We start from the raw sequence: 23,208 nt of genomic DNA, 5'->3' as shown, positions 1-23,208 counted from the left end.
CCGGTCTGCTGCTACACAGCTCCATACACAGCAAGCTGTGATGCCCTGCGCATTCTGACTCCTTTCTGTCATAGCCAGCATTACATTTTTCAGTAGTTTGTGCTACAGTAGCTCTTCTGTAGAATTGGACCAGACGGGCTAGCATTCGCTCCACACGTGCATCAATGAGCCTTGAGAGTCCATGACCCTGTGCCCGGGCCACCAATTGTCCTTCCTTGGACTACTTTTGTTAGGTACTAACCACTGCATACAGGGAACACCCCGCAAGAACTGCCATTTCTGAGATGCTCTGACCCAGTCGTCTCGCCATCATCATTTGGCCTTTGTCACAGTCACTCAGATCCTCATGCTTGCCCATTTTTCCTGCTTCCAACACATCAACTTTGAGAACTGACTGTTCACTTGCTGCCTATTATATCCCACCACTTGACAGGCGGCATTGTAACGAGATAAAAATGTTATTCAATTCACTTGTCAGTAGTTTTAATGTTATGGCTGATCGGTGTATGTGGACATTTTGCGCAAGAGTCTTTCAAGAAAAAATTATGATTCAGTTAAGAATTGATTTTTTTTTTTAACTCTCTCTATAATAAAGGTGGTGAAAACAGCAGTACACAGAAATTTCAAAACACATTCGGCAAGTAATGTCACATTTAGGTATGCACACACACACACAAATAAAACCCACCAAGGTAGACACGGGGTTGGTTAAAACAGTAGCAGTGTCTACACTGACCTCTTTAGGCTGCTGTCTGTCGGGTAGAGAAAAGTGTATTTGTCAGAGGGGGGTCCGCCTGCCATTCTCACTGAAGCAAAGGCAAATGAAGAAGGGATGGATATGCAAATCTGAAACATCAAATAAAAAGAAAGAAAGAAAGAAAAATAAAAGGAAAGCAAGGTCATGATTAGAAAAAGCACAATTGAGCACAGCAAAGCACAGCAACAAAAAACAGGCAAAGCTGGACTACATAATAGCTGAGAGAGAGTGAGAGAGAGAGAGAGAGAGAGGAGAGGCTGCGTCCGAAATCTCGTACTGTGACAGCACATACTGCATTCGATGCAGTATGTACTAATCTGTATGTGTCTGTAGTATGAATACAATCCCGGACATACTACATCTCCATGTTGGCATTGTCATGTGACCTTCAACGTTTCTCAGTAGGCGAGAAACACCTGGATAACGTACTGCTTCTGGTGAGATTTTGCAGTATGCAACGGATGGATACTACACGAGTCAAAAAATCCCATCATGCAATGGGACTGGTACAGACGAGCTCAGAAAAAAAAATGGCAGAAGACAGTGCGTCGGCTCTTTTTAAGTATTAAACCTTGATTAAACAGGATTTGTTTAACAATACCCGAATAAATTGTTAACTTGTTGAAGGTTTAAACAAGAAAACAGTTGTCACAGCGTTTGAAACCTTTATTGTGATCTCAATCATGCCTTAGCTGACCAAGCTAACTGCAATGAATTTACCTCAGCCTGTTAACCCCACCCACATTAAACTACTAATTCAGTTAACTTTCCTGATGTGCATTTTTCTGTTAGTGCGGTCGCTTTAATGTGGTGGTCCCTTCAAGATTTTTGTGTCTATGATGACATCGAAGGTCACATGACAATGCCAACATGGCGGATGTAGTATTTCCGGGATTGTATTCATACTACACATGCATACTGATTAGTATGTACTGTTTCAATGGCCGTGCAGTAGGTACTGCATCGAATACAATATGTACTGTCTCTGCAAGTGATTTCGGACGAAGCCACTACCCCTCTGGCGTATTGCTTTTCGCCTACTGTGTAGTAGGGTAGTATGCGATTTTAGACGGAGCCAGTCAGTCTGAGGCAGGGTGTCAGAAAGAGAATGAGTCAGAATGTCAGTCAGTGAAAGAGAGAGTCAGAGAGATAGAATTTCACAGGTGCAGTATACAAGCTGCGATGGCATGAAATGTTCAACTCATGAGAAGCACTGTGTGTGTGTGCGCACACACTTCTTAATGTAGAATCATTAATCAGAATGACAGGATCACCTTGTCGGACTAAAGCCAACTGAAGGCACCATGGATTTAACACTCCAGTCGTCCTTCTCCTCCTTTTCCTCTGCCTTCTATTCTTTGTTCTCTCTTTCTTTACTCCGTTCTTTCTCCCATTTTTTTACTTTCTCAATCACTATTTCCCCTCTCTTTCTATGCCCTCTTGTTCTCCCTCCATTTCTTATCATCTTATCAGTTTTTTGTCTGTCTGTCCTTTCTCTCTCATGAACTGTATGTTCTGTTTATGCAATATCACATTTTCAACACAATGTTTTCTGCCACAGAGAAAACACATTTAAAGCAGCCTCGGAGGCCAAACCTCCATCACAGACACACAGAAACATTCAGTCCCAGTCACTTTGCAACTTTTTCTGACACACACCATGAATCAGATTGGCTGTATTGTAAATATTGTGACTGATGCGTTGATTCCAAATGTTTAGTCATCACATAACTATTGTGTATGTAGTTAGTGAAGTCATGTGATTTGATTGTCAAATAAGGTGGTGAATTATTGTCATAAAGCTGTTATATTTTATATTAACAATATGATACATCATATAATACCAAAGCACTTTTGTATGTGTATATGGGTGTGCTTTGTAAGAACCAAAAAGGACTACATGTCCTCATAAAGAAAAAATAGTGTAAAATGTCCTCAAAAGCACCTGGTCTAGGAGTGTAATGATACATAAAATTCTAATTTGATCCGATGCAATACAGCGGTGTCTTGTTTTCCATACATCAAAAATAAGCATTGTGTGAATATAAGCCTTAAATTTCTTAAGATTTTTTAGAACAATAAAGTAATTGAAACTTAATAATGACACAGTGTTTGCATGATCCATAGACTCTTGGCAGCATATAAAGCTACACAAGCTGTGCATTAGAATGCAACAAAATTAAACATGATTAATTAAATAGGGTTGCCAAGTTGCAGAAAAAGACCTGAAACTAGCACAAAACATTCAGGAACTGGAAAAGGGGGCCACTTTTTTCTTCCTTTTCTCAGGCTATGTCGACAATAATCGGAATAGATCCGAAAACTACATTTTCTTTTTAAAAAGCTCTCCGTCTACACTGGTGTTTTCAAATGTTTTCCAAAAATTGCTTGTCCAAGTTGAAATGTCTGAAGAACATAGGAAGCTTTGGCCTGTGTCAAATCCGTCAGGCATTTATTTCTTTTCTGTCTCTTTGAATTGACGCTGCAATGTCGAGGAAAAGCATGTTTTTTTTTGTTTTTTTTTTTAAATGGACAAACAAAGATGAGTTGTTGCTGCAAATAAGCCAAGACTATAATGTTGAGTTGAACGGGTCACATGACTGCATCACATGACTAAAAATACATCATTTTTGAATATCTCCCTTCTCTCAGTCCACACTACAACATGAAAATAGCAGTTTCAAATTTATCCACTTGAGAGAGCGTTTTCAAAAAGCTCCATTTTCGATGAACAAAAACACTGTCTTGGTGTGGACGAAAGGCGAAAACGTAGAGAAAAAGATGCATTTTCAAATTTATCAGGATTAATGTGGATTAAATGTGCCTTAGTGTTTGCGTGGGAAACAAGTTCACCATAGTGCCCACACATTTCTGATTTGCTGCCCAATTTACCATAAAAATACCAAGCAACACTGCTAGGATGACATCAAGGGGATGTGTTTGAAGCACAAGGCATTTTATTTCACATTCTGCTGTTAGCTAGTAGTGTTATGAAGGCCATGGAGCTGTCTGCAGCTCAAACATGTTTTTGAGTACAATGTTGTCCTACTGTGTAGTCTCATATCTGTAGCTATTAACTTCCTAATCGTGCTGATTTCTTTAACCTGGATTCAATGTGATGTGAAATGTTGCCTCAGTGAACTTTGCATGCCTGCGATATCAGCGCTGGCTAGTATGCTAGAGTACTAATCCGTGAAAAACAGTGTGCTTAGGAGAAGTGTGTATTTTAAAACCCCTATAGCCTATCCTTATTCAAGATTTTCAGAGGAGGGCGTGTGGGATTAATTAAACTGAAATGTTTTAAACCTCACATAATATAAGCAATGTTTTATGACGAACTGTCTCAAATGCAGTTGAATGCACAGTCGAATGTATTGTTCAATACGTTGAGGAATCGAATCGAAAGCCTCATATCAAACGATACAATAAAATTCTGAATTGTTACAACCCTGACCTGGCCCTCAGAGATTTACTTTTGGTTACTGAGGTTAAAGTCAGGGTTTGATTTAGGTGTAGTATACAATTAATTAGCTGCATAAATAATTATCAATGGAACGTCCTCATAAGTATAGAAACCAACATGTGTGTGTGTGTGTGTGTATGTATGTATGTGTATGTGTATGTATATGTATATATATATATATATATATATATATATATATATATATATATATATATATATATATACACACACACATACATACACACACACACACACACACATACATACATACACACACACATTATATATATATATATATATATATATATATATATATATATATATATATATATATATATATATATATATATATATGTATGTGTGTGTGTGTGTGTGTGTGTATGCGAGAGAGAGAGAGAGAGAGAGAGAGAGAGAGAGAGAGAGGGAGGGACTCACGCACACTGCTGATTATACCTGCAAACCTGTGAGAGCAAAGCACACACATACACACACAAACACTTCTAAGCATCATTGCAGAACTGATATCCTAATCACCCTAAATACATTACTTCACTTTTTCAAGCATACTTATTCCACTACAAAGCAGTCAGTAAATAGCTTCACAAGTTCGTACTCAAGTAACTAAGTATCCATAAAAAGCACCCTTGCTCCCTTTTTCGTTCTCTTGCTCAACCACCAGTGCCATTCCCCTTTGTCTGAAGGACACTAATGAGGTCACACCTTCTTTTTCTCTCTTCCTCTTCATCTCTTCCACCATCTCATTAAGAAGGCATACACTTTTTTCCACTTGAGCTCTCTCACGCCTCTCTTTTATACCATCTATATCTCTTTCCATCATTCCCTCTCTATTTCCCTTCATCACTCCATCTCTTTTCCTTTCCTCCCCTCTCTCGCTCTCCACAACTCAGTCTTCTTCTCTTTCCCCTATTATTTTCTCTCAATTCTTCAATCTACATATTTTCTCCTCTTCCCTCTTGCTTTATTCATCACTCCATCTGGCTCCTTAGGGGTGTTTAAATCATAAATTCTTTAATTAGACCATCAGGCATGTGAAAACCCCAATGTGCTGCCCAGTCCAATGATTTGGTTGGCTGAAAACCTAACTGACCAGGCTAAAAAAAGTCTTAGCTATTGTAATGTAGTAACACATGGCCAGACACTAGACAGGAACACCAGACACTAGATATGAGAAAGGTATAAATGAGGTTCCACTTGCCCTCCCGACACATCACTGGCACCCTATCTTGACCATCTGATTCTAATTTTATGTATTTGAAGGTGTGATAAATGCAGGAGTGTACTTACTTTTTCCATGTGATTTTTTTGTTCATTTAAACTGTGAAAAGTACTACGAAATGTCAATTTTATGTGTCACTTTATAGAGTGCATCAACTTAATTAATTACCAGGCACTGTTTCAAAGATGATCAAATGTTTGATTGTTCAAACATGTCAAAAAAGCCAGCAATTTCCATGGGGTGTACTTTTTTTTTCTTCACATGACTGCAAGTCCATTAACAGAGACTAACTCGGTGTTCACACTAGTGAGTGACAACATACAGGCAAGCATTCATTTTGTGTGTGCGTGCACGTAACACTGAGCCAGATGACAAAGTAACAGCACAACAAGCGAGCTGAGATTCCTTCAACTTTATGCAAATTAGGGAGTTAATTGGTAAATCGACAAATCTAAATGAGTGGTGCAAAAGATTCCTCAGACCAATAGTATGGTGTGTGTGTGGTATAACAGTTCCCCTCTCACAAATTTAATTCCTACCTGCAATTTTTTCCCATGTACTGATTGAGGAAAAAAAAAAAACAACGACTTATAATCAAGGCTTCATCCTATCTTGTCATGTATGATCTCTCATTAAAAAAAAAAGAAATATAAAAGAAAAATAAAGATTGGAAGGAAGCAGCAGAGACTGTATCTCTGGAGAGTGTTTGTAGCTAGTACACTTGTACAGCTCACACTGCTAATAGCTAATACGATGCCTGGCATGTAACAAGAGTGGCTGTAGGCTGCAAAGCTGCAGGGTGAGTGCTGTAGCTAATCACAGCTATGCAATATTCAGTATAACTGCACAACTGCGAGTGCGATATTGCTTTTATACAACAGTGCTATAACCAAGAAATTAGCCTAAAGTAACTGACATTTCACACACAGTATGGCCCACTGGTTTGTTTATTGTTACTCCACTAGTGAACAGAGATCCCAAAGACACTTTATACTTTATAGCACTTCAGCTAGCTGGGTAGCTAGTTCATTGTTGTTTACATTCCTGTTAAAGCTGAAATTGGCTTCCTTTCTTTCTTTTCATCTTCATCTGATGAGCTTTCATATTTCATAGTTATATTCATGAAAAAGCACAGTTTGCTGTGTCAATTGATATCGCCACCAACACTATTGTAGTAACCGTTTCGAACTAGGAAGTGGAATTTTACGTGGTGAACACAGACGACTGGAATGATGCAAACAATGAAACATCCCATTGTGGTTGTACTAAATATAAGCTCTCTTGTAATGCCCCATGACCAATCAAATTATTGAACCTGTATACTGAACTGTATAATGTTTGTTGTGTAATTTGTGTTTAATTAGTTAACAGTAGATATATAGGCATATGGTGGTGCCTGTGATGAGTGGTACATATGTAATACATAGGTGGCCACCTTCAGTGAGGAGAAAAAAAAAGAGACACCCACCTCTCCACTGGAATTTTTATGCCTCTTTTATGCCTTATAGGTGGTGGAGGCATTATGTTTTCGGGTCTGTGTGTCCATCCAAGATTGTCGTTACTGTGTCGTTATCTCAAGAATGAGTGGTTGAATGTTTGTAGGATTTATATGGAATTAAACTATTGTAAGTAGCAAATTAACTGATTAGATTTTGGAATTGATCTAAACAGGGTCAAGCTAGATCAGATACCTGATAGTCCTTCTGCAATAGCTTCCTACCTCTCTGAAATATATTTTAAGGGTATTGCAGGCATACAAGTTAGTAATAAGAAGGAATAGACTTGGTGGTGGAAGCATCCCCCTTAATGCCACTTAGTTCACACTTAGTTCTAATTGTTAAAAATGTTGCTGCCTTTAAAACATTTTCCTGCTTCTATGGATTTACAATTGCAGTATTTAAACAACATCTATAATCATAGAAGAACGATGATTTCACATTGTATGGATTAAAGCAGCAAAAACTAATCGATAATAATCTATTCTGAAAATCGTTGTCAAGGAATCTCATTATCGATTAGTTGGTCTGCACGCGGCACGTTTACTCATTACGTCACTTCTGTTCCAAATACACTTACACTATGCACTCTATCGTCTAATATGTGAATTTTAGAAAGGTGGTATCATCTCAAATGAAACACTAGCATTTTAAGTAAACTGAAAGTTACTGGATTAATCGAAAAAATAATAGACCGATTATGAAAATAATCATTAGTTGTAACGCTAGCATTGGATAGAAAGGGATATAGATATATATTATATATATATATAAATAAAATCATATTTATGAATTATAAAGATTGACTGGTATAGTTTTTTGTTTAGACTTTTTAAATAAATTGACATATTATAGAATCTAAATTATAATGCCTACATATTATAAAATAATGGCATATTATCAGCATGATTAGGCTAATTTGCACTGAATTGATTAGTCCAAATTGTATAGCGTAATATAATAGATAGCCTGATGTTAGCTAACTTGTTAGCAACCTTGGCTACTTGTTTACACAATCTAATATTTAGCCTAATGTTAGCTAGCTTGATAGTATCCCAATTAGTTAGGTAGACCAAGCATTTTTTTTTCATTATTAGTTAATGCCATTCTGGAAAACCCTCATCATTCAGTCAGAAACCTTAAAAGAACAGTGCATAACAAAAACAACATACCATTTCCAACTCAGGAGAAGTCTGAGGTAAAAGGAAATCCGTGACTCAGCTCTGTCTTCTGCTTTGTAGCTGCTTGGACATGGTTATCACCTGCCTTATGCTGTTTCAGATCAGACAGTCCATCACGGGCAATAGAAAAAGCTCTATGATAAATTGTACAGTTAACAGAATAATATTTTTCAATACGGGACAATTCCTTATTATGAGGGATGAATGGCAACCCTGCTAGCACAGGTAATTTATGCTGATAATCTGCTAACAATGCTAAAATGAAGTGTGGGATGTAGCGTACATCAAAGCCAATTTTCACACTTTTTTCCACCTTATTAAAAATCTGAAATCATTTTAAACAAAATTCAACTGTATACTGTTGAAAAACAGTGTGCTTTAGGCTACTGGTTACTACCCTTTCTCATCCAGGGGTTTCCCTAGGTTTTCAGAGGGCTTAGGTACAGTCTGGGTTCCAGGGGGTGGTGGTTGGGGGTTTTGAAATTACTTGAAGGAAATTTGAAATTATTTTAAGTTTTTCATGTTGTTTTCAACAATTATCCTTACCATATTTGTAAAAGAAGGCTGGCAACACTCATTGTACACATCGAAAGTCTGTTCATTTCACCAAATAAAATGATTTAATGAAAATTAAATCACGTTTTTACGTTCACTCAGCTTAAGCCTTTCTATGGTAAGGAAAATCCTGTCATCAGCAGTAACAACGCACAAAACACACCCACAAGTTGCAACAGTCATGCTCGCTACACATCCCCAAGAGACTAACTACAACCCACATGACTGATTTATTGCTCAATAGTGTGAACACATTGTAAGACAAATGAACTGAGAGGAAGAATGAAGAACCCCCCCCCCCCCCAAAAAAAAAACCAGCACGAACATACATTCATTTATTTCTAGGTGCCCAGGCTACTAATTTGTCCACCCCTGCTCCTCTTTTTGATCTTCCTATCTTCCTTTCCCTTTGATTGTATCTTAACACTACCTCTTTCTCTCCTTTTCCTTCCCTTTCCCACAATCACTTAATAATTGCCTTCCTTCCTTCACTACCTTTACATTCTAAATTCCCCCTTCTCCACCTCCCCCTCACAGTGGATATGAATAACTTGCCCTTCATCCTTTTGTCTGTTATATTGAAGTGAACCTGAGCAGTGCTGCAGTGCCCTCGAGTCTCTTTCTCTCTCGTGCGCGCACTTTCTCTCTCGTTCACTCACCCCCGCCCCCCAAAAAAGGAACCTTGTTTTCATACCATATTTATATAATGCATTTCTCTTTTTATAACCTGCCTCAAAGCATCAGAATGAGAACACAGCCAAGCAAACCAAGAACACCAGCAGGACAGAGTGTTACAACACCAATGTTACACATGCTGTTCGCATATTCTGGGTAACCAACGCACAAATACATCAGCACATCTCAACATTTCTATATGTGTGCGTGCACACACACACACACACACACACACACACACACACACACACACACACACACACAGTACAGTAACTATGCCATATAGATAGGTCCTGTACCATTACCACCATCTTCACCAACTATATTATTACCATCAGTGAAGATTATGATAATAAAGGTAACTTTCTGAAATAACGTGAATGGAATTGAGAATTTGGTGCATAGTTACTGATCACTAATGGCACTTTCATTCAATTGCTATAGACTAATATTATCTTGAAGAAGTAACGAACATTAAATATCATTGGAAATACATTACATTAGAGGTTGACCACACCAGAGCAGCTGAGAGGGGTCCGCTGTCATTATAAAGTACGAAAGCAGTCTCTAGAGGCGAAATAAAACGATCACTGACAATGAGTGTTCTTTGAATGGTTTTTTGATTTCTTTTGATTGTCTTTATTTGTATTTGTTATTTGGAGTGTTACTTTTTGGTTGAGTTTGGCTGTATCTTATTTACTTTAATATTTATTCATAGTTAACATATATTAGTATTTATATATTATTTCATACAGTAAATTTTCATGGTAGAGTCTACTATTTAAAAAAAAAAATCAAGTTCAGCAATATTTTACTTAGAGTGTTCTTTGATATTTTACTTTAATCAGCTGATTAATCGTTATTGGCAGGTACTCCCCAACTATAGTTAGCAGTATCAGTAAAATCCACAGAAAAAAAAAACCCTAAATAAATAAATAGTAATTTTAAAAATAATAAAAAAAAATCACTAAACTGGACCTTTTCTTGTTGTTGAGGTTGGTAATTTCAAGGTTACATCTTTTTTCCCTTTAATATGCATCTTTCACCATGGATATAGTGTAGTGATATAGTGCAGATGTTCTCAACCTTTCATAACTAAAGCCAACCCCAACCGCCCACCCTTTTGGTATATTGATTATCTATTGTATATAAAATCTATCTATATATAACCTAATCGATAATCTGTTTTGATTGGTAGATTTTTTTTGCTTTTGTACTTTTTTTTAAAATTAGTTTTCATAACTTTTATTTTTATAACAGACAGGTATGGAACATGAATTAACAGAAATGTTTCTGAACACTATAACTACATTGAACAAGAGAACTAGGCTGTAATAACATGTACTATTTTACATGTAAAATGTTGTATTCCATTCGTCTTGCGTCCTAAAAACATTCGCATCCGAATGATGTAAATTGGGATGAAGAATGTAAATTGGGATGTCCTGCGCTTGCAGGACAGTACTGGCAACATTTGGAAAGTTGCTAAGGTTTGTCCAAAAAGTCGCTAGATTTGTCAATAGGCACTTTATTTTTGCAAAAAAAGTCGCTAAAGGGGTCTGAAAAGTAGTGATGGGAAGTTCGGATCATTTTACTGACTCGGATCTTTGAACCTCATTCAGCAAAATGAATGAATTTTTTTTCAAGTAATTTTGTTCATTTCAGCAGAATATAATTAAAACGTTACATGTTAAATTCCCCAAAACATCTAGTACTTACGCAAATGTTGATCACATTTGAGATAAAAAATAAACTATATATTGCTAATGCAATCAAGGCAGAATTATGAGAAACAGAAATGATTAATTAATAGTTTAGCTGGGTCTTCAGGCTATGCAGTCTGTTAGTTCACCTAACCTCCCTATCAGAGTCTGTTCCCCGGAAAAAGAAATGATTAGTTCACCTCTCAAGTCTTCGGGTTCGAGTCGTTCGTTCATCCCATTTCCGCCCCATAGGTTTAATGCAATCTCTACTGGGGCTGTGACGTGATGAACGAACTCGAGACTTGAGACGTGAACTAATCATTTCGGTTTCCTGTACAGAACCTATGGGGATGTTTCAGCGCATGTGCGGTAAAAAAATGAATGAATCACTCTGAGACAACTCGTTGTTCCAGAGTCATATTAAAGATTCATTCAAAATGAACTAATCGTTCATGGAAAACTATAATAAATACACATGGTGGAATGATGGTGCAGTGGGTAGCATTGATATGTCATAGCCCCTGGGTCTCTGCTGTGATCCTGGTTATTTGCTCGGGTTTCTGTCTTTGTCATATTTCGCATGTTCTTCCACTGTCTTGTCCTCTCCCCTTCCACTGTCCAAAATCATGCAGGCAGGCTGACTGGCTACACTAAAATTGCCTCTAGGTGTGAATGAGTGTGTGAATGTGTGTGCACGCATGGTGCCCTGCAATGGACTGGTGTCCCATCCAGGGTATATCCTGGCCTCCTGCCTCAGGGCATTTATCATTTGTATTACTTTTACAAGCAAATTACTTTTATATGATTTTAATTATTGTACCTTTATTCTATTTTTACACACTTGCTTCCTTTCTGCCACTGCTATTAGTTATTCCTTTTTTTTTTTTTTTTTTTTAATTTTTAACATTTTTGATTTTACTGCGTGTACTGCAAAAATTATATCCTAGCAAGTGGAAATATTTAATATGGGCAAACATATCTAATATTTTTTTATTATGAGATTATTATAAATCAAAGCTAAGACTATTCAGCATATTTAAATGAGTTTACTTATTTTAAGCTTTAAATTATTCTAGTGACAGATAATTAGACTTCTTTTTGAAAATCAATGGTTAAAATGAGAAAAACACAACAGAACAAGACTATTTTAAGCTTGAAATGAGTACAATGTCTAGAAATAGGTTTAATAATTATGCATTTGGTTTACTGTAATCTTATAATAAGATGCATAAATAAGCATTATTATAAATATATGATGAGAAGAATTTGTATATATTCATGCTATGTTCACTTGCTAAATATTTTTGCAATGTAAAGTATATTGATGTATGAAGTTGATGTTATTATTATCATTATTATGCTGTATGTGTGGACTGTCAATAATAATTATGTGACAATAACTACAAATTTGTGTACAGACTTTATTATCCAAGTTTGTTGCCATGTAAGCCAGCTCTGTCCTCTGCAAATGTACACTACACCTATGACATGAAACCTATTTAAAAATCTGCAGATGAATGAAACTGCAGCAGGTTGGTCAGTAAACAGTAAATAATCTGGTGTTATACCGAGAAGCTATTATTGCAGGAGATAAACATTACCTAGTCTGCAGCTGGGGAAATCACTTGAAGCATCCGTTGTGTTGAACTATTTCAATTGCTTTTGTTTGATTTGTTCATTGCAAACAGCTAAAGCGAAATAGCGTCTGTAAACTTTGACAATCAACCTGATTTGCAATGGGGGTTGAATAATTTTGATTGCAACTGTATATAACCTACGTACAAAGCTACTTATAGCTCAGTACGGTAAATTGAATAGAGCCATCAAGGGTCTATGATAACAGGGTAGACCCGCTTGGCATAAACACACACTCCCAGTGGAAAAAAACAGGAGGCAGTAATGAGCAGGATGATTGTTACAGGATGATTGGTCTCCCTGTATTTGGATGAAAATCTAATCGAAACCTTCATTACACACCTCGAGCTAAGTGTGAGACAGACGCAAAGCATGCATCTGCAGTATCATCAGTTAACTGCTAAAGATGGGGAGGAAGGCGCACACGCATACTCAGGGCTCTAGTGTGACCATTTCCCTCGCATTTGCGAGTAAAAAGTACATTTGTGCGACTGTGAAAAAATATTTAGGCGCACCGGTGTGAGTGACCTGTTCGAAGTTGTATAATACAATTGGAATAAAAACTACAGGAAGTCCAAAATGCGCAACCGTTACTTTCACACTGCTTTTCATCACCTCAGTCAACTGAACAAGTGTGTAAATACTGCAAAGAAGCTATTATGATGACAAGAGTAACACTGTACATCATCTGCTTCTCTCAACTTGCCGACCTCACAAACCTCCATCTTTTATTGATCACCCAAAATGACCTGAACCCGTGACTGTGACCTGCTCGTGTAGACACAGCTGCGTCGGGTGGAGTAAATTAATAATAATGCTAGGTGGGGTGTAATTCAATCTTCTTTAATATATAATTCCTCACCAATCATAATCAAGAGCAGCACCTGTTCAGTCTGCAAACATACACTACGTTGCCGCTCTCCTTCACTCTCTTCACCAACTCTAACAGACAGCGCATTCGCTTCATTTAAGCTCACGGTCGCCAGATATCATTAGAAAAGTCAACTCCAGTTTTCATGTTTTGATTTAATCCCCCAAAAATGCAATACTATCAACAGACATGGCAACACTGTACTGCGGTAACAAAAGGAACAACTGAAACAAACAAAAAAAACCCATAAAAAATATAAAGACAGAAAATGTACTTAGTTATAAATAAATCATTTAATATAAAAAAGACATCAAAATAAATTCATAAAATATAAATAATATGAGAAATTAAATAATGTTTAATTACAATGGGTTTCATTTAATATCAATTTGAATATCTTAGTAGGCTATTTCCTTAGAAGGTTATTAGTCTTCTTTTTTCCTAATATGGATAATTTTTGTGTTAGTCTACTTGTAATTAGGAGTCTTTATTGTTTAAGATATTTAAAAAATAAATATTTTATGCTTGTTTATTTATCAATTAACCAACCATATTTGTCATTGCTATTATTTTAATTCAATTAAAAGTGACCATGAGCAGAGAGCTTACATTTAACTGTTTATGACAGACCTCCTGATTAAAGCTTAAACAAAAAAAGATTGGTATCGGTCGATCAACATGACAAGAAATCAGTATCGGCTGTAAAAATCCTGATCGGAGCATTTCTAACGAACACCATTAAACTAAAGCGCTTTGCATTTGGCGGGTACTCACCCAATCACATCCTATATGAGATTATTCAAATATATACACAATATACACAGAGCGGTTCGAGAACTGACTCCAGCCCAGAACCTTGACAATGGTAAATGTCTAATAGTGCAGCTTTAAATATATTTAAGAGGAGCAGACTTCAAACACTGAACATTGATGTCTATTGTATTTGTTTACAAGGTGGAACAGGTTAACTGTGGTTGTTTATTTGTATACAGCCTGTGAAATTAACTGAAAATATTAAATTTAGTTTATCAGAGGTAAATTCATTTGTCATGACTCACACTATGTTCTTAAATTCTGTCATAATTGTAAAGCTCAATTTTTCTCATGCCTACCTGTACGTTATATTGTGGCACTTTAACGTTACCATCTCTTTATAAAAAAAAAAATAAAAAAAAAATACTAAACTTCAATTATTCAACCATGACTTCCTGTTTCACAGGGGTATAAACATGAGGTAACACATAGGCCAAATTCCCTTAGTCATTCATAACAATGGGTAAGACCGAGGAATATAACTGATGTGTGGCAAAGGGTTGTTGAGCTTCACAAAAAGGGAAGTGTCTACAAGAAAATAGCACCAGCATTGAAAATGCCTATTTCCACCATCAGGGCAATAATTAAGAAGTTCCAGTCAACTGGAAATGTTATGAATCAACCTGGAATTGGTCGTGTGTCTATATTGTCTCAACACACTGTGAAGAGGACGGCTCGAGTGGCCAAAAAATCTCCAAGGATCACAGCTGGAGTATTGCAGAAGTTAGTTGAGTCTTGGGGTCAGAAAGTCTCCAAAACTACAATCCGAAGTCACCTTCATCACCACAAGTTGTTTGGAAGGGTTTCAAGAAAAAAGCCTCTACTCTCATCCAGAAACAAACTCAAGCGTCTTCAGTTTGCCAGACACTACTGGACCTTAAAATGGGATCGGGTTCTATGGTCAGATGAAACCAGAATAGAGCTTTTTGGCAATAAACACCAGAGGAGGTTTTGGCGCACACAGAGAGGTAGCCATATGGAAAAGTACCTCATGCCCATGGATAAATATGGTGACGGCTCTTTAATGTTTTCAAGCTGTTTTTCTGCTAGTGGACTTAGACATTTTGTTAAGACACATGGCATCATGGACTCTATCAAATATCAACAGATATTAAATGAAGACCTGACTACCTGAAAGCTTAAAATGGGCCGTGGTTGGATCTTCCAGCAGGACAATGATCCAAAAGATCCATCAACACAAAAATGGTTTACTGACCACAAAATCAAGGTCCTGCCATGGCCATCCCAATCCCCTGACTTGAAACCCATAGAAAACCTGTGGGGTGAACTGAAGAGGAGAGTCCACCAGCGTGGAGCTCAAAATGTGAAGGATCTGGAGAGATTCTGTATGGAGGAACGGTCTCAGATCCCTCGCCATGTATTCTCCAACATCATCAGGCATTATAGGAGAAGACTCAGAGCTGTTATCTTGGCAAAGGGAGGTAGCACAAAGTATTAACTAAAAGGGTGCCAATAATTGTTGCACACCTACATTCAAAGATTTTTTTTTTGATAAACCTGTGTTTTGTTTGCAATTGTTTGAGATCTATGAGAGCAGAGTATTTTTGTGAAGTTTTTTAACAAAAGGTCAAAAAGGTTAACGAATAAAGACAATTTTCCACAGCCTGCTTTGCTCATATTTACCAAGGGCTAATATTAGTGGAGGGCACTGTATTATCAGGAAACAAGCTTTTCAGGAAAATAGGACAATTTGTTGTGGGTGGAGCTTAAAACCCTCTTCAAATCTGTTAACTTTCAGATCATGCTGTGGTTGCAAGTGAACAAAAACACTGAAATAAAAAAAATTATCTTAAAAAGTGCTAATGCAATATCAAAATTCAACAGAAGAATCCAAAAATGTGAAAAAAGCTTTACCAATAATCGTAATTTCTACCTGTAGTGTCTTGCATTAATAAGTCCATCACTCATTGTTACTTATGCATGTTACGTTGCCTGTATTCATGTGCGTTTTTGTCTCTCTCTCACTGCATGTATGCGCACCGCTCTCGCTCTTGCTTTACTCATAATGCACAGAAGATTTCACCTGCTGTGTCACTCTGATCTGATAGGTTCATCCTTCACACACATGCACCCTACTAAAACACAAATACACAAAGGAGAGAGAGGGGGGGCAGCCCTGAATTATTCATCATAAAGAGACTAGCTTAAAGAGGCGCTCTGTTTGAGAGACTGGCCACACACTAGCACTCTGTCTGTGTACGTGTGCGAACTGTGAGGTCCAACTGCGAGAACAACACAAACAATGGGGGGGGACAAGCGAGAGAGACAGAGAGATATTGTGCTCAAACATTAATACATCACACTATAGCAGGAGAGTATAGTTCTTAAGAAAGAACCAATAATTGAGTGAAATCCTGTATAAAAATTATTTATTTCCAGACTGCTAATTTGATTGGTTGAGTGCCTATATTTCCTATAACCATACTGGGACGTTGCATTGTGCGTACCACTCTGCTTGTCTGTTTGCCACATAAAACTCCATGACCTAGTTCAAAACAGTTACTAAAAGTAGTGTTAGCGACATCAACAGCATACATGGCAAATGATAATTTTCAGGAATATAACTTTTAGTTTAAAATATTAAACCTCATCAGATGATGATGAAAAGGAAGAAGAGAGGACAGTTTTACTGGAAACAACTTTAATGGGAATGTACAAATCAATGTGAACCAGCTAGCTAGCCATTGTGCTATAAGTGAGTGTGGCTTCGTTGGGATCTATTTCCACTAGTGACGCAAGAAAAAAAAACATCATCATCAACAACAACAAAAAAACCCAGAATATTTGGCCATATTGAATCCGAAATTTCACTTACTTGATATTAATTTCTTGTTTATAGAATCGTTGTACAAAAAAAAAATATCGCACTTGCAATTGTGCGGTTATACTGAATATTGGCACTGCTGTGATTATAGCCAAAACATACCCATGTCGTTATTCAGTATAATCCGCTTTCTTGCTCGTGCAATATTACTTAACAGTTGCTTAAAAATGACATACTTCAGTGCCTTTAAAATAGTGTTTACAAATTTTTTCTTTGTCACCCATGCATACTTTATGTTCTGAATGCCATCCAACATTTACACAAGACTCCAGCAAAGGACAAACTTGTTCAAATACAAGTGCAGAGATAAACAAAATCTGAAAACAAATGGACCTCCATTTCACAGCTTATACACACAACTCCACACTAACATAACAAAACAGAACTTCAAGAGACTTAATTAAGACTCTCAAAATTACACAATACACCCTTTTTCTTTCTGAACACCCTCAGGGACCTAAATGAGAGCTGATGATAAGAGTTATTGTATTTTGTTCTCCTGGCCTTCATAAAAGGCCATTCTGGCTGCCTTTCAGCGCTCCAGCACATTATACTCAGAACAATAGTGTAAAAACTAGCATGGAGTTTTGACCTTGCTTACTCATTTCTTTAGTGTTTAGTTCAGGGGTATTCAACTAAAAATTGTAAAGGTCCACTTAAATAAACGGTCCAGATAAGCTACTAACATGACTGAATAGTGACAACAATTACATTTAAATGCTTAAAGTTCATCCAAAATATGAACCAATATTCAGAATATCCAATATTCTGTCATAAATTTCTCACCCTCATGTCGTTCCAAACCCATTAAGACTTTCGTCATCTTCGGAACACAAATGAAGACATTTTAATGAAACCTTGGAGATTTCTGTCCCTCCATTTACAGTCCAAGTAACCAAAACTTTCAAGCGCCAAAAAGTTCATGAAGGCATCGTAAAAGTAATCCATGTGACTTCAGTGGTTTAATACCAACTCCCGTGTCAACACAACACACATGCGTCACATGGTTCTCTTGTGAACGCGTGTCGGAGATCTATGTGAAAGTGAAGATATTTTGTGAATATTAATTTTAGTTTTTTTGCACACATAAAGCATTTGTATTGCTTCATAAAACTGGGATTAAACCACTGGAGTTACATGGATTACTTTCACAATGCCTTTATGAACTTTTGAGCTCGAAAGTTTTGGTTACTTGGACTGTAAATGGAAGGACAGAAATCTCCCAGGTTTCATTAAAAATGTCATCATTTGTGTTCTGAAGATCAATGAAAGTCTTATGGAGTTTGGAGCTACATTTCTGGGTGAACTATCCCTATAACAATTAGCTTAAGTTATGAATAAGACAGTTTGAAATGATTCTGTTGTTTCTAGTTGATACTTATTACTAGCACCACAAATTCTGACCAGATGATATAAATTTTATGCAAAGAGAATAAATGCAAACTTTGTCAATACATCTTTAAGCATTGTTAGCATCCTTGACTTTTGTTTTTAAAGCCATGTCAGACCAGAGAGAGTTAAAATAAATAAATAAATAAAAAATAAATAAGTAAAAATCTACAAAAGTCTGGAAAACTCCCCTTTCTGAGCTATAGCCCTGTAGGTAGACTCTGGTCTGATGAGCTGCCTCCAGCTAAATAATTAGCATAAATTACCTCCACCCTCATCAACATAATCTCCTTATGACCACCTTTCCATCATGATCACTGCTTCACACTCAGTCCAGTATAGTCACATCATCATGTGTGGTTAAGGCATTGGCTATTGTTGGTTTGGTTGTTGGTGTATTGTTCGTTGGTACAGCTGTTATTTAGGGCACTGGTAGCTCAGTGGTTAAGACATTGGACTAATCAAAAGGTTGTGAGTTCAACTCCCAGCACCCCCATGCTGGGGTCTTGAGCAAAGTCCCCAACTGTGCAGTTGCATAAATGAGATAATTTTAAGTCTGTTTAATGCCATACATGCAAATCACTCCACCCTCATTACACTCACTCCATCACCACTACCTCATCAGTCATCATCAATCACTATAACTCAACCATCATGATTATTACTATGCAACCGATGTCACTCCATAGCAGTCATACCTCACTGCGATCACTCTTTTTTGGCTGGGTACTATGCTCTAAGTGATGCTAAATTAAACCATATTTGGCAGTTCACACACACACACACACACACACACACACACCCCATGTGGTGATGAAATAAGCTGACCAAATTCTAGCAAACAGACTTATGCCGATTTTAGAATTTCATATCTTGATGATTATGTATTTTCTTCATATTTATAATGGTATTTAAAACAAACAACAACAGGTTTAATTGTAGCAAAGTATACACAGAACCAAAGTTTAATCAGTGCTAGCAAGGTCACACTATAAGCATAAAAACGACTGTTAATCAAGACAGAAAGAAAATGTTAGCTACTAGACATGCAGTTAACATATACTCAGTTATCCTAAGTAAAACTTCTGAATGGACTGCAGGGAAAATGATGCTACTTCCACACAGCCTCCACATGACAGAGTTAGAAGTTCAATGGAAATACAAACCCAGAAGTTTCATCCATCTGACCTTTTATGTTAACACCAGAACCCTCGGCCTCTCATTAGCGCCTCTGGAAAGCACTCACACTCGCACTTGCAGATGAACAGGCAGCTGGTGGACATGCTAATTCTGTCTCGTGCACAGCCCACGTACCAGCAGGAGCCATCAAGAACGTGTAGTAAGTGTGTGTGTGTATGTGTATTTTGCCTCAGGGTGCCTGAGTGGTGCAGTGAAATCATTCATACTCCAGAGAGTGAACGCACAATAGAAACACACTCCTACCCCCACAAGCCTTTTACACACTTCCACAGGAGATCTAGCTAAAGCTTAGTCATGACGCTGAAATTATTTTTTTCAAAACATGAAAACTGCCTAAGCTGTGTCTGGTCGAGACAGAATTTTGATAATAAATTAACCTTGGCTGATTATTCAATATGATCTGCAGCTCAGAAGACCACATAGAGAAAATCATTAATTCATATATGCAAATTTGGCAGTCCTTAAGTCCATACGTGTGTCTGGAAGCCATATATGGGAGCATGAATATGTCTTGGATCTCAAGTAGGAGGAATGAAGTCACCTAGTCATTTATGAATACGTATTTATTAGGAATCTCCTGATCGGACACTGAGGCCCCTTCCACACATGGATATTCTTGAAAGCAGTTTGTTCTCAGGGTTTTGGTTTCCCATTGTAATGTAGTTTGCATGGGTTAAAAATTTACCATCACGGCTGCTGGCCAAGTAGTTAGTCTGTGGTCTGTTATTTCTTATTTCATAACATGTATGCAATTTAATTTGACTTTGTTTTATTATTAGACCCTTAAGTGGAAAAGTTGTACTGCTCTTGAATCTACCACTCTGGTGGTATAAACCATATTGGGAATGGAGATTTTGGATAACACTGAAGCGTAACATTAGGTGGTAGTTTCACCTCATCACCCAATATTTGGGTTTAAATCCAAAATATTGCCAAATAGGCACTTTTACATTTCGCTTTGAAACCAAACCTTCCGCCATCGTCTTGCCAGCCAGCTCACCTCACTCTCGTCATGCAATAAATTAAATCTGACTCCTGCTGATCTGTGCTGTGACTCGGACTCATTCGGCTCATGCTGAATTGAGCTGACACATTCAGTTTTTAATTGTAGTGTCTGTTCTCTAACTGAATTAAATGATTTTTATTTACTATAAGAAAGCAAAACGACAGTGGGGGCGGTGCCGCGGGGGGGGGGGGGGGGGGCGGAGGGGCGTTTGGTCGGTGATTTAATCGGTGTGCGGCCAAACACTGTGTACACCGGTACCACTGACTATCGCAGCAGGCCTAGTCCACTCATATGAACACCTTGTCATTTTCCATTTTAGAACTTTTGGCCATGTTGGTTTTCCCACATTCTTTTGAAAATGGGGGGGGGGGGGGGGGGGGAATAACCTGAGCTCAGGAGTGAACTGGTGACCCTGGAGCTATGAGATGGAAATCAGTCTGTATAGGATTTCGTGTTTTTGTTTGTGATTGTTGCAGCCAAAAATTCTTGATTTGGCTGCGTCTGTTTTGTGCTTTTTTTTTGAGGAAAACTACTTGAATTGGCGAAATTACAATTGCACAAAATTGCTTTGCATGGTCTTTTGCAGTGATGTTTGTTGGTAAATGAGACCTTTTCGCTGTACTCATGTTCGATGCATGTGAATCAAAGAGGGCTTGGGCTCAATGCATGTTGTGATGATGTCACATGACACGTCTTGGCCCAAATCTTCCAAAATTGCAAGCTCCTCCGAGAATTGCGGAGTTTTTTTGATTTTACGTTAATTTCTACGATCACAAAATTGCAAAATGCTGGCGGGACTAGGCAAAGCTAAGTGCTGCTCTACAATGCTGCCCGGAGCCATGTGTATTGGTGTTCATTGATAGAATAGAAAATGTGTTTATGGCCCTTCAAGGGCCCAGAAAAATGCTTATGTGGCCTTCTGAATCTCGTGTCTCAAATTTGTATATCTCTGCTCTTTTCGCTACAGCACCATTTCCATGTTAATAATGATGATCATGTTGGAATGGAATTAATATTGAAATTAATATTGTAATGGAATTAATGATGATCATAGTGACCCTTGTGTGGTCAGAAAATCGTTCTATTTGAGGCAAGGTCAGTAAGCACACAGCTACATTTTTCTTTTGCAGCAGAAAGAAAAGCAGGGATTCGTGGTGTCTGCCCACACACGGTCCAAAAATACCCGCACTTGCAGACTGGCACAGTCCCTGCCCTGCTGGGGCCATGTTTAAGCGAGTGACATTCTCTAAAATAACTCCTCACGACGGCTCCCTAGAGTGTAGGAGGAAAAAAGAGGATACGAGAGAATCAGGAGACTGTATGAGGGAGAGGCAAGGAAGAATGATGTGCAGTTTTGACACAAACAACATCCCAGTGACATGGTGGTTATGCTACCATATCTCTGACAATTAGCAATCCCAACACAACAATATGCTGTTACTGACACACCAATTCCAAAATAAGCAACAATCATGCAAAGCTGACCAGCAATTAGTCACTCACAAGCAACTCACTACAGATTTGACTCAGGCCCCTTTCACATTCGCTGTGGTCTGGGACGAATGTGTCTGTAACCTCATTCAAGTTTTAGTGAGGTCCACACGCAGAAATGTGACCCACTTCATCGTTAATAAATCACAATGCAGGATGTGCTGCTGTACTTCCATTTTTCCAAAATCTATGCTATCTCTCTCTTTCTCTATGCACGTCTTCCTTTTCTCTTGTTCTCTTCACTGATTACTGAAAAGCATGCATTAAAAATGCTTAGCTAACACAGGGTACAACAGTTAACGTTACTGCCATCTGCTAACATTACTGCAACTAGCAAGCTAGCGACATTATGAGACATTTGGACTTCACAAACCACTAACTGCCCTCGTAAACACGCATATCATCAAGACATTAAAGTGCGGAAACATAATGTCTAATGAGAGCTAATTATAATGGCTATGGGCAAACCTAAAGTGTCCTACTCAGCTTCTCTGAGGTCAGATGAGAACTGCTGATTGGGTTTTGGGTATCCAAAGTTTCCACACATATTCTGCCACCAGATATTAAATGTAGGGGTCCAAGTACAAAAGTCTACTCATGTTCTATCTGTGGAATACAATGCTCCATGCCCAATATTTGGCAAATGTAAAAAAAAAAATAGTGATGAAATAAATCTATACTTAGGGAGTCAGTCGAATTTATTTTACATTTCATAAGATGCGCCTGGCTACAAAAGGGTTGAGAACCTCTGATATATAATATGTTGGTTTGTTGTGTTCTGTTTGAATATTGATTACTATAGTTTAGCAGGTTATGCTGTAGTTGGTGTTTTAAAATCTTGATCCCAGTGCCCCTTTCTTTTATTTTGAGCAACTGGCCCTATAGATTATC

At 37.6% G+C, this 23,208-nt stretch overlaps 1 protein-coding gene across 4 annotated transcripts in view; it reads right to left on the bottom strand.

Moving 5' to 3' along the window:
• fam168a (family with sequence similarity 168 member A) overlaps positions 1 to 23,208 on the bottom strand; it is a 59,194-nt gene that overhangs the window by 30,381 nt on the left and 5,605 nt on the right. Inside the window, exons 2-3 of one of the 4 annotated variants that reach the window (XM_053623447.1) lie at positions 8,126 to 8,268; positions 737 to 846 (exon numbers count right to left, since the gene is read on the bottom strand). The exons of 1 other annotated variant lie outside the window; for it this stretch is intronic. In XM_053623447.1, the coding sequence (XP_053479422.1) occupies positions 737 to 846; positions 8,126 to 8,128 (113 nt within the window). In that variant the 5' untranslated portion in view covers positions 8,129 to 8,268. Of the gene's footprint in view, positions 1 to 736; positions 847 to 4,655; positions 4,682 to 8,125; positions 8,269 to 23,208 lie in introns of all 4 variants that reach the window. 2 more of the 4 variants (XM_053623449.1, XM_053623448.1) reach the window with 2 other exon arrangements.

Source organism: Ictalurus furcatus, chromosome 4 (genome assembly GCF_023375685.1).
Source record: "Ictalurus furcatus strain D&B chromosome 4, Billie_1.0, whole genome shotgun sequence".
Lineage (NCBI taxonomy): Eukaryota > Metazoa > Chordata > Actinopteri > Siluriformes > Ictaluridae > Ictalurus > Ictalurus furcatus.
The sequence above is the reverse complement of the archived record's forward strand: the minus strand, read 5'-3'. Positions and strand labels throughout refer to the sequence as shown.